Below are 13,082 nucleotides of genomic sequence, written 5' to 3'. Positions count from 1 at the left end.
TTTTTTCTTTCTCATCTTCTATCCATCTGTTTTCAAATTTTACTTTCCCATTCTCATCTTTAAGGATGGACACATACATGTACAGCATACCTTCTTAAATTCATTAAGACTATCCACCGATTCCCTACGGGCATCAAAAACCATTGGAAGAAATAGTTCATTGCATTCCACTTGCAGAAAGTAGCTTTCAGGACAGATGATAGAGGACAAGCCTTTGACTGAAGGATGACACACCACATCTCCACACTCCTTCCCTCTCTGAAGGAATGGCTCCTAGGAAAGTGTTTAGATACTCAAACAGAACCAACAGGAAAAGACACTTGGCTTCTTTTTCTTTCGAGGTTCTCACAATGGCTTCAAAAGAAACACGTCTTCATCATTTGTTTTGACTCAGAGGCAGCAGAACTGATTTTGAAGACTTAAACAGGCAACACAAAGTAAACAGAAGTCTGGGGCCCTCTGATGCTAGGGCTGAAAAGAGTCAGTCTGGAAACACCAGTTCTACTAAGCATTTATTTACACTGCAAGATAGTGGAAATCATATAAATCACGGACGAGAGTTCTCCTTGCCTAGCAAATGTCCACATGAACCTGTCAACTTTTAAGTATAGATTATATAGCTCAATAGAAAGACAGGGTAATATGGCAGTTACCCAGCAACCAATACTGTAAACTACGGTAGATACAAAGTCTTATATAAATTAATTGCCAGTATAAAAAAAGGCAACTGCTAAGAAGGTACAAAAAATGGGTCACTTCCATAAATATAACAAGATGCTAACTGAAGAAATACATAACAGACTGTTTTCCTATGTATCTGACTATGCAAACTAAGACACCTGTGGCACTTTACATGGAAGTAAGAACAAGACCGCACAGCCCCTTCCCTTCCTTCTCCCCTCCCCCATGCGTGTTTCCCAAACGCAGCAAATTCTAGGGTTACAGAGACTGGTTGCCAAGACGCGGTAAGACAGCGCGCTCCGACCTGCTAGACAAAGAAAGAGCCTTATCGACAGTTGTAAAGCATTAGGCGTCAGACAGAAACTTGTCAAAAACAGCTGTTGTTGGGTACTGATTGATCATGTTTTCATTCTGACGGCTGCGACGCTGCAGACAGTCTCCGGGCTGCTGCAGAGAAGCCCATTGCTGGCGCGCACGCGCACGAACACACACAGGCAACGGGAAGTCATTTAACAGATGGTAAGGAGCACACAGCCACAGTGTCTTCCAAAAGACAACATTCTACATTTAATGAACTTGCAGGCAGAGCGAAGCCTGGAAAAAAAAATCATTTATTTATTTATCTATTTTCACGGAAGATGAGCAAGAGAGGACAAAATAAAAACAGGAATTGTGTAACTGGTCATCGGAATTAAAGGTTTGTGCTGCTCGTGGATCATCACACGGTGTCGAAAATATTCAGGGATACTTTAGACAAAATGAGTCATCATGGATCCATCTCTGGTCTATGCCATATATATATATATATATGTGTGTGTGTGTATATATATATATATATATATATACACACACACACATATATATATTAAAAGGCTTAAAGAAGTGTGGGACTGTTTTATTAAAATCCATTTACAAGATGAAATCTCAAATGCTACATCTGAGCACTGTGAGGGGTTTGAAGACTATCCTCTAGAGAGTCACAGGTTTTCCGTCACCCTGTGATAAATGCGGCATTGAGTCTGTGGTGTCTAGGCTATCAGTCTATACTACCTAAAAATGACAGACACCTTTTTATTGCTTGGGTGTAGGGAGCAGCTTTCTATCATTTGGCCACTTAGTATATACTTAATAAGTAGTCAGAAGTTTGCAAGATGTGCCAATAAATATTTCATCCATGAACCTCAATATTCATAGATGATTCCTGATTTAGAAAAGGTTAAAGGTGTTAAATCTTACTAAAACTGTACATTGTTCTATGCAATTTTATCATTTAAATTAAGTGGAAAAAATTAGTCCCAAAGACTGAGTCTAGGCCCCCGATGTATTTGCTGTAGCCCAGCACACTCTAAGGGCACATTGACACCCCTGAAAATAGAGGTTTATAATAGCAATACTGGCAGACCTTTAACTACTAAGTGAAGGCCTGAGCAGGGCCCTCAGCAACACCAGCACTTGATGAGTAGATAATAGGATTCGTCTTTGAGTTTGAGCCAATCCATGCCAGCTTCAATCCTAACCGTGAATTAAACTTTGGCTGTTAGGTTTATTATTTGAAAAGTCATTTTCTTGATTTCATTCAAACATTTCTGATTTTTTTTAGAAAAAGCAAATGCTTATGTTGCAGCTTGGTTTTTTGCAGACTAATGACTCCATTAAGAAATATTTGCGGACTTGATCAAATGGGAATCAGTGATGCCTGTACTTGCCTAAATTTGCTCCGACTCTCTCAACTAGGATGCCCTCCTCCTAAGGGAGGGAACATGGCTGCAGGCAGAATCACACAATCAGTGCACATCTGCTTTCTAGGTCCTGCAGAGCCAGGTTTATGAAAAGATGATTGGGTGAAGCTCCGGGTGGTCATCATTCACTCATAACCTACAAAGTCAACACACACACACACACACACACACACACACACACACACACACACACACACACTAATATGAAGGACAGACAAGATAAAATAAAATGTAAAAAACTCAAACCCCTAAGAGATCATGGAAATGGAAATGGCATATACATCATGTGGAGTCAGTTACAATCCTCCCATCTCAAGCCCAGGGAGAATTAGTGAAGACATGTGAGTCTTTCTTTCCTCGGAAGGGGTTTCATTCCCATGAGCTGTGAGCTCCATCCACTTTAGCACAAAGTATAGAAGAGAGTCTTAGACCAACAGAAGGAAGAGACATGCCATGAAGATTATTAGTGGTAAACAGAGAATACATTCTCTTTCAGTAGTGTGTACTTGACGTTAATGCCGATGCTAATTCACCTGACATACAGAACAGTCACTTTAACAGAGAGATGAAAGTCTGAAATAGCTAGAGGAAAATATATACTGCAGCCATGACAGTCTTGACACCAACATGAAATCAGAACGGGAAACTAACATGGTGAGTTCAAGGCTTTCAGGGAATCTTGTGTGTCAGATTTCACATTCTCATCGCCTCAAGGTCTTTTTCTTCTAACAAGTTTATGAGCTGAGAGAAGCTGTCTTTCAGTGCGTCCATGTCATCTACCGAGCAGGGCTGCAGAATCCAGCGTTTTCCACGAGCAAGTGGTTCAAGTTCAAAATATTTTTTGATCTGAAGAGAGAGAGAGAGAGAAAAAAAAAGGATAGATATGTTAATAATTACATCAGGACCTTTTTCCCCCCCTACCAAACTACTAAGTGATGAACTGGGGGGCATTAAGCGGAATTTATATGAACAGTCATGTCTGGGTGTTCCTAAGACTTTCTGTCCACAGCTGTTGCTTTAACAGGGTTGTATGTTGTGACCCAGGAGGGTTTTCTTTGGGTGCGGGTGACCTGCTTGCGAGTCCCCATTCCAACTTTGCAGTCAATGGCAGGGGCGTTCTTCCGAAGTCAGAGAAAGAATTACATGTATCCCAGGGCAGGCAGTGTTGTGAAACGGCGCATGAGAGCCAAAAAAGATTCCACTTACTCTAGCCCCTGTGAGCCATGTAACCTTTGCCATCTGACCCTGACAAAGTATGGATCCTATCAACCACACGAGACGATCCGAAAGAAACCAATGTCGGTGATCTTATTCTCTCACTCCCTTACATTTCTAGTGGACATTTCTGAGGGCTAGGGAAGGATCTTCTAGAAGAAAGACTAGGAGCCAAAGGTACAAGCGCTTAAGGGTGCCCAGACGAATCTAGATAAACTACCTGATTTACACATATGCATAGAGACTCTCAAGTCTTTTTCCGTCCTAGTCCTGACCACTGGGAGGGAAAGAGCCAGCCCTTGACTGAATCAGTTTCACACAGCTGGGGCGTGCAGAAGTGCCCACTTTGCTTCAAGGGTTAGGATAAAGTCAAGAATTCTTCAGGGTCCTCACGCATTCACACACACAGAGCAGGCCAAAGTCAAACTTTGACTTATCACTAAGGAAGGTTTTCTAAAACCCGCATGCCACTCCCCAGTGTTTCATTCCGCTATCACAAAGGCCAGACTGCTACCAGCAGAACCAACCTGTCCGAACTGGCTCACCAGAGCATGGAGATAGATCCCAAAACACAAAGGGCTCTGAGGTTGTTACGTATCTTTTACTTCTTTGTTGTTTGTTTTTGCTTTTTTAAACAGGGTCTCACTAGGTAGCCCCGACTGTTCCAAACTCCTCAAACTTGTGGCCAATCCTCCTGCCACTGATCCCAAAGTATTGGAATTATAGGTGGACACCAGCATATCTGATTCAGAAATACCAAATGTTGTACTAATTTGGAAACGAAAAAAAAAAAGCTAAAATTTTATAGTTCAAGGATATCTCTCAAAGTCCTCTCGTAAAGGCTGATCACGGTGTCCCTGGCCTTTAAGCCCGGCACTTGGGAGGCAGAGGTAGGCTGAACTCTGTGAGTTGACTTCTAGGCCAGTCAGGGGTACATAGTGAGATCCTATCTCAAAACAAACAAACAAACAACATACACAAAAAGTCCCCTTACACATGTTTCAAATTGACAACGAAAGCCCTTTGCATTCTTTTAAAGAAGCCTATGAGAACTGCAGGGCCATCTTGACTTGAATTCTGAAAAGGAAGGACAATTTATTTCAGCCATAGGTCAGAAAATGATGGCTGAGAAAACAGGCCAGAACCATTCTTCATCCCAGCTGCCGCACAAATGATCTGAAGAGGCTACTTGCTTATTAAGACACGAACTGGAGGGTGGGGGAGGTGGCTAAGCAGGTGAAGAGCTGGCATGTGACATGTGAGGACCAGGATTTGGGTCCTCAGAGCCCACGTAAACGCTGGGTGGGCGTGGCAGCCGACCATGCCAGCACCCTCGGAAGACTAACAGAGCAGACGGACCCCTCGAGCAAGCTGGCTAGCTAGTCTGGCTGAATCTGTTGAGTTCTGGGTTCAACTGCGAGATCCTACCTCAGTAGATAAGCTAGAGAGTGGCTGAGGGAGACCACCAATGTCAGCCTTGGACCCTTCACCAGTATCACACACATGTAAGCATGCACACGCCTACGACACACATGCAGATATATGTGAAAATTAAAAAACAAATAAGCAAAAAAAAAAAAAAACCCAAAAAACCCAATACCCCTAAACGCCAAATCAAACAAGAACCTTCGCACCCCAATTCCATTCTCATAGTTTCTTTTCTTTATTGGATATTGAAAACGGTTTGCCTCTAAGAGTAATAACCATCAATGCCAGAGGCTAATCCTGGTCACAGAGGGCAAGCTGACAGGGAGAACCCTTGGTTAGCAGGTGGGTAAAGAGCTGCAGAAGAGACAGGGAGGGAATACAGTAAATGCCACAGCTAGGAGAGGATTTCCACAAAGGGTGTAAATCAAGCTGCTTGTCCACCTTCTCTCATTTTTAGATTCTACCAACAATCCCAGGAATCGGGACTGCCATGCTTCTAATGCAATCTGGTACTTGATGAATAATGCTTCTCATCAGATGATGATCAACAGGTAATATCCAAATTCTGGTACACAAAGTAAGCTGTGCCATTGACATTTCATAGACTTCATTCAAAAGGGCAGTTAAATAAATACTAATTGGAGCCAGGCAGCGGAGGTGCACACCTTCAATCCCAGCACTTGAGAGGCCGAGGCAGGCAGATCTCTGAGCTCAAGGCTAGCCTGGTCTACAGAGTGAGTTCCAGGACAGCCAAAGCTACAAAGAGAAACCCTAACTTGAAAAAAACACAAGTAATAATAATAATAATAATAATAATAATAATAATAATAATAATAATAATAATAATAATAGTTGCAAAGAGCACTGATCATAAGAAATTCAGTAATAAAAAAAAGTAAGTAAGCAAATGTATCTCATCAGCAAGATTTTTTCTTAGGAATTCATTTAAAAATTGCACAGACTCAAGCTGGGCATGGTGGTACACACCTTTAATCCCAGCACTCATAAATCTGAGGCAGGCGTATCTGAGTTGAGGCCAGACTGTTCTCCATAGTGACTTCCAGGCCAGTCAGGCCTACATAGTTAAGACCTTGTCTCAAAAAGGAAATCAAAATAAAACAAAACCAAAAACCACACAGAATAAACCTAAGAGCAGAATTCCTACTAATTTGAAAACAACATTGGGTTTAATGATCATCAAGTAACTGGTCATATTGTGCATTACTGACAGACATAAAACTTAGTGAGTTCTAGCTTGCTTATCATGCAGGCACACTTGGAAGAGAATAAAGATGTCTAAAGGTGGGTCTCACTGAATCCTAAACAAGGAAATGGACGCTTCAAAGGCAGGGTGGTCATCAGGCAGAGGAACCCGGCAGTGTTAAGCTGACAAATATGGTTGAGTAACTTGAGATTTTCAACTCCGTAACCGAAGTGGGTACCTAACCCTGCCACAGTCTCCCAGCTGGTATTCGAAGGATTCCACACAATTATAATAATCATTTTTAAAACAAGATTTCAATCCCCAGATGCTGAGTACTAGCAGTTTCTCTGCTGCCAGAACACAGTCTTTCCCTGTCAGAGCTTCGTGTTTCTAAAACAGTTCTGCGGGGTAACAACAAGCAGGGTGAAGGCTGACTGCTCCCATTCTGAATGCTTTCCCAGTTTTCGTTTTCTTATACTAACCTGACATCAGGTTCTACTTCCCCAGCATTATTACAATAAAAATTACAGTCACGCTGAATGTTGATGTTCATTTTAAAGAGCAGTGGTTAAGTTTGACGAATAGGAATGATGTGTTTGAATCGGTGCTCCCTTTCGAACGTGAAAAGGTGCTGCTGGTGTATCATTTTTCCCAAGACTGTTTTCCTATGAAGAGACAAGTTCTAAATATGAACCTAAGTCTTTTGAAACACTTTATGGCTGCGTACATGTCATGGTTACTTGGAAGGGGCTGGAAGGAGGAGATGGCATTTGGGGGGAATGACATCAGAATGCAGCTGCCTGGCAACCCGCGGTCCTTTGGCTATTTTCGGGAGAGTCGCAGAGTGGCCACTGGTCAGTAGCCATGTGTCCACCCTAGAGATAGAAAAACAAAGCCACCCAAAGCAGCCAACTGATTTTAGCTCTGTCATCGGCGTCCTCCTCGCCTGGCACGTGGTGAGTGATCTGCGTGACTAAGTTCCATCACTCACACGTTGAATTCACCGCACAGTCTTTTTTTTTAAAGAAGACAGGGCAGCTCTGCTGTTGCTAAGGGTCGTAGCAGCTGCTAAACCCTCCAGACGTCACACACATCCCTTGCCCAGGGCCGGGCATGGCCTTTATCTCTCCTTAGGTAGTGAAACCCTAAGACAGTCTTTCTCTGGTTGCAGGATCACAGAGGCAATTGTGATGATGTTCTTACCCTCACTTCCCTTTAAAATACTTTACTTCCAATTTCTGTGAGTAAATTTTTAGGAGGCATACATAGTCCCTAACGCTAATCATTGGCCTTTGGTTAACACCTGCAAACTTCCTTTTACTGACAGTGATAAACTATCTGCTTCCTGTCTTTGTTAATAAGTTATGGAGGCAGTGTGCGCGTGCGCGTGTGCAGTGGCAACTTAGTTTTCTTTTATAGACTTGGGTAAGCCAGGGGTGGGATACTAGAGTTGGGTTTACTTTGTGTTTTATGTGAAATAGATTTAGGTTCTGAGCTTGGATATTTATAAGGAGAGCTCTGGCCCACATGAATGCGTGGTAACACATTAAAGACACCGTCAGGGAGTGACGGCGAGTCACGTGGGATCGTGCCATGCATTATATACTACGTCATCTCTCACTCCACAGAATTAAATGCTACAAGTACCGGTTGGTAACTGCTAAAGTTAAAGATGTTATGCCCAACCTCTAAGGCCTAAAACATCACCCGGGGGGCCCTGGCCTGTTGAGAACTGCCTACCTAGGCCCTGTGGTACCCTTCATACCTGCCTGGGGGCCATTGACCGAAGCTGAGCATTTGCCTCTGTTCTTCCCCACATCTAGAAGCATCACACACACACACACACACACACACACACACACACACACACACACACACACACACACTTCCTTTGTGAAATACCAGCAGACTTTAAGTGGCTCTTCTTAAGTCTGTGGATGGCTGTGACAGCGTGTAGTAGTGGGGTCTGAAGTAATCCATGGAACTTGGATAATTCAGATCCTCTAGGCTGGCTTATTATAGCTTCATTCATGCACCCGCCATCCCTCACGCACGATTGTAGTGACTGTGCCAGGGCAGTGGAGGGGTGTCGTGACCAGCTACCTGTGCCAGCGTGGTGGTGACTGAGGGGGCAGAGTAGAAGTTTGTGAGCCTTCAAGACAGACTCACAAGCACGAGCGGCCACAGCCTGGCTAGAGGACTGTTTTCAGCACTTCTGGAATGGCAGGATTGCAGGTGACTGCTCCCGTCCTGGGCTCTCCAGTGATCATAAAGAACTGGTTACTGGTTAGTGATATGTAGTTTCCAAAGGGCTTCCCATTCATCTCTGCTCTGTGACTATACTTCAATCAAAAGCAAGAAAAACGGGCGATTCGAATAAAAGGTGATATGGTTGTTCAGACTAGCTCTTACATTATGGGAAATAATTTGATAAGCATTCTGTTAGGGGGCTGCTAAAGAGACTTAAGAAATAAAGGCATATTCTTCTTTGTCTCCAGAAACGGGATCAGGGGTTGTTGTGAAGTTCAGGATGACAATTTCAGCTCCTGGAAACTAACAGGGGTACATCAGCTGTCAGTACAGTTGGCAGGGTGAGGACTGGGAAAAAGAACTATAGCCCGAGCCTGGTGTGGTGGCCCACACCTTTAATCCCATCACTCGGGAGGCAGACACAGGTGATCTCAGTGAGTTCGAGAGCAGGCTAGTCTACATAGAGTGTTCTGGGCTCACTTATGGACTCCATAGTGAGGCCCTGTCTCAAAAAACAAACACAAAACCAAAAGCCGTAGTTGTGGGACTTTGTATATAGAAGGGCAAGCTGGCTTGGAGGGCAACTGAGTTAGTGATCTTGATCGAACCCCTTATCGCTTTCCTATAATTTTAAATTCATGAACTGGTCCCCATAGGTTTCTTTTTTGTTCTCATGTGGTAACAGGAGTCAGGCTCTGGGTCTCGAATATGCTTGGCAAGTACTCTAGCACTGGGCTTCACCCACATCCTTTAACAATGGTTTCCGAGATAGGCGGGCATGTATGACTTTCATCTCTTTGTTCCAATTTCTGCGCCGTCACGAGGACCTGCACGGACCGCAATTTTGTCAGGCCTTTCCCATGACTGTTAAGGAAGCAACAGGAGTTTGCTCATCTCTACGCTGGCCCCTTGCTTTCATCTCTCCAGCAGATAAACCTGGTGTAATGACAGGGAAAGCCTTTTTAGTGATCCTTGTAAATGTCCTCCTGAGTCATATGCTGGGGTCTGCTGGCACCAGGACTACCAAGAGCTCATGTGTGTCTTCTCTTTGCGACTCTGGGGATGACGACAGCAAACTGTTTAAGTCATGCATGAAACCATCAGCACTTTGCAGTATTCTTACATCCCCCAAATCTTCAAGTGCAACTAACCAGTCTTTTCTTTTTCTTTTTTTTTTTTTTTGGCCTTCTTAGGGTCAGCTGTTAAACTGTTGCCCACTGAGTAAATTTTACCTTGTCTGTGTGCTTGCAAAGGGGCTCTGCAGCCTTGATGCTGAGAGCCCCTGGGGCAAGCTTAAGTTGGTAACCTTCACCAAAGTCAGAGAGAACTGTGCCCATGTAGTGGCTCCAGGAAGGGTCTGGAGATAGTGGTAGATCATCGTTAAGAGTCTTCTGAATGCATTGTTGGCAGCTTGTTTAAAGAAGGCTGCATAGCTGCCCTCTGTTCACCGTACTGCTTTTAGGATTCTGAAATCCTTAGAAACTTACTAAGTATGTCATTGAGGACAGAAATAAATAATACAAACAAAATCACTATGCAACATTCCCAAAGATATTGCAGAGGGTGGACACTTACTTCTTACTGAGTACCAATAAGGTGCAGAGAATGACTATTCATGTTTCCCTGAATCCATGTTACTGTATGAGTGCATGCAGGAAGGTGGATGCTCAGTTTCAGGAGGACTGTGGGTAACTTGTTTATGATACAGCTTCCTCAGGAAGCTCACGTTCGGTGCAGCAACCTGACCTTGGAATGATCACAAGCCAGACAAATGGCTTCAGGTTATTACCTGTGACTAAGCCTTGCCTTTATTACAAGTCTCCTTCCCAAGCCAGTAACCTCTGTTGCGTGCAGGATGCTATACGTTAGAACAATAATTATACAGAAACCCAGTTTCCCATTGCATAGGGAACTTTGCATGTCCTAGAATGGCCAAACCCAATGATCTCATTTGCTTTGGTGGCAGAAGTTAGGAGCTGATAAGCATTCCTAGATTTGTTTAATCTGTTCATGTATAAGTATGGCATAAGCTACATCTATTTTCTAATTCTGATACACTTGAGGGGCTTATTTTATTCTCCTCTCTAAAAAAACCTGCTCATGAGATAACCATCCAAGAGGCAAAGATAGGCAGGATGCTTCTGGTTTTTAGGGAGAAGACTTAGTATTCCTGTATGTTCTACACTTTCCAGTATACCACCTCTAGGGAGTCCAACCTGCAAGCCTTTGCTAAACTCCTGCTTCTACCCACAGAGGGAAAAGATCAGTCTATAAATGCCCACCCACCACCCCTTTTGAGACAGGGTCTCACTGTGTGGTTCTGGCTGGCCTAGAATTCACTATATAGACCAGGCTGGTCTCAAACTTGCAGAGATCCACTTGCCTCGGCCTGTCTAGTGCATCGCCACACCTGCCCCGACCCCAATCATCTTTTAGAACATGGCAGAAGTCTTGTAATTTCAAGAGGAGACCTTAGAGGCTAAAAAACCACTTAAGATTGGGGGGTACAGTCACAGTAGCCTTTGTGGATCACTATTACCACACCCAGGCACCATGAATGACTTATAAATAAAGTTTTATTGGAAGAGGGCATGCTCACTCACTTAAATATTATCTATGGTTGCTTTTATGCTACAACTACAAATTTGGGTAATTGCCACAGAGACAGACAGCATGTCACACAGCCTGGAATGTTCACTATCCAAGCTCTGGCTTAGAACATTTTGCTTTGTGTTCTTTCCAACCGGCACGCACAGGAGTGCGCGGTCCAGGCAATAAGCTTCTGGGACAGTTTGACCTCATTCTCCTGCTAGACCACTTCTTCCTCACTTGGACTCACACTTCACTGAGATGGACAATGTGCCTTTCCCAACCTGGCCAAGGCTCCAGTTATGATGTCAGATGTGGGAAATGGAGTCTAGCTGGCAGGTTGGCTGTCTCTATGCATAGTCATATTTTAATTCCTTTTTATGTTCGGCCTGTTGCTCTTAATGTAGAGAGTAGAGTTCCTAAGGGCCAAAAGAGCTAGCCAGGGCACAGGGAAATTTTCTACCAAGTCCCCTAATAATATACCCCAACAGGCATACAGTCTGCCACCTGTCACCTTGAAAACTTTGGTGTCCTTTAAGGATGGCTCTTAGGACATAGAAAGTAGCTACTGCTACTATGCAGTTTTAAAAGGAATATACAATTTACTAAATGTATACTGTCTGAAGACTAGTTTTTTTTCCTGAAGATTTAGTGGTCAGCTGAAAAATTTACTATGATCTTTATAAGCTTTTTAAATTCAGAGTACCTATAAGGATCTTTAGGTTCTTTTTTTTGGTTTTTCGAGACAGGGTTTCTCTGTGTAGCTTTGCGCCTTTCCTGGAACTCACTTGGTAGTCCAGGCTGGCCTCGAACTCACAGAGATCCGCCTGGCTCTGCCTCCCGAGTGCTGGGATTAAAGGCGTGCGCCACCACCGCCCGGCTAGGTTCATTTTTAAGGGATTTAACTACTGTAACATTTTCTAATTCCATTTATCAATTTAATACATTTAATATTCTTTTAAAACATCCAGAATGTGTAGCAATCAAAATATCCTTAAGTAGTTGAGAAGTTTTAAAGTTTTTTTTTTTTTTCTGTCAAATTATTCATTGACTCTTAAATTCTGGAATATTCTAAATTCCATAAGTGGACACCTTCTCTGAATATTCTTTTTTTTTAATTTATTTTTATTTCATGTGCATTGGTATTTTGCCTGTATGTGTGTCTGTGTGCAGGTGTTGGGTCCCCTGGAACTGGAGTTACAGACAGTTGTGAGCTGCCATGTGGGTGCTAGGAATTGAACCAGGGTCCTCTGGAAGAGCAGCCAGTGCTCTTAACCACTGACCCATCTCTCCAGCCCCTCTTCTCTGAGGATTCTAATTCCTTCACTGCTTGGTTGAATCTACAGTTCTTTAGCAAACATCTTTACATTTGGCTTTATAGGAATTTTGTTTTCTTTTATTGATATAAAATTTGATAATTTCAACCATTTAAAGTGTGCAATCCAGTCTCTCTCTCTCATATAGTTACAGAGATGTGAACCTATCATGACCATCTAGTTCTAGAATATTCCACTTAGAAAAGAAACTCCTTATTAGCAATCATGTCTTAGCTCCTCCTTCAGCCAGTTCCTCTGAGCTTCTAATTTGATTTTTCTACTAAGGCTTTGCATGTTCTGAACATTTCACACACTGAAAACCACACGTGTGGCCCTTTGTGAGTGGCTTCTTTCAGTGTTTTCAGGGTTCGTCCACACATTGTAATGTGTATTAATCCCGGTCTCCTTTTTATGGCTGAATTATACTCAAGTGTTTGAATAGCTCTCATTTCATTCATCCTCTCATCGGCTTACAGACATTGGGGTTAGCTCTACTTTTTGACTATTGTGAATGATGTTGATAGGAAACATGTTCAAGTTTTTGTGTAAATACATTTTCATGTCTCTTTTATCTTTTCAATGAGTAGAATTTCTGAGGTTATATGTTCACTCTCTATGGCCAAATGTTCCTATATATTAGAACAAACTTACATTCCTGAC

The 13,082-nt window shown here is 42.9% G+C and overlaps 1 protein-coding gene across 5 annotated transcripts in view; it reads right to left on the bottom strand.

The window, feature by feature from the left end:
* Window positions 1-499: 499 nt before the first annotated feature.
* Window positions 500-13,082, bottom strand: part of Arl15 (ADP ribosylation factor like GTPase 15) — a 391,154-nt gene continuing 378,571 nt past the window's right edge. For all 5 annotated transcript variants that reach the window (XM_052743304.1, XM_052743305.1, XM_052743308.1 and 2 more), the window contains one exon: window positions 500-3,266. In XM_052743304.1, the coding sequence (XP_052599264.1) occupies window positions 3,114-3,266 (153 nt within the window). In that variant the 3' untranslated portion in view covers window positions 500-3,113. The remainder of the gene's footprint in view (window positions 3,267-13,082) is intronic.

The sequence above is a fragment of the Peromyscus californicus genome, unplaced genomic scaffold (genome assembly GCF_007827085.1).
Source record: "Peromyscus californicus insignis strain IS unplaced genomic scaffold, ASM782708v3 Scaffold_18__1_contigs__length_77618521, whole genome shotgun sequence".
NCBI lineage: Eukaryota > Metazoa > Chordata > Mammalia > Rodentia > Cricetidae > Peromyscus > Peromyscus californicus.
The sequence above is the reverse complement of the archived record's forward strand: the minus strand, read 5'-3'. Positions and strand labels throughout refer to the sequence as shown.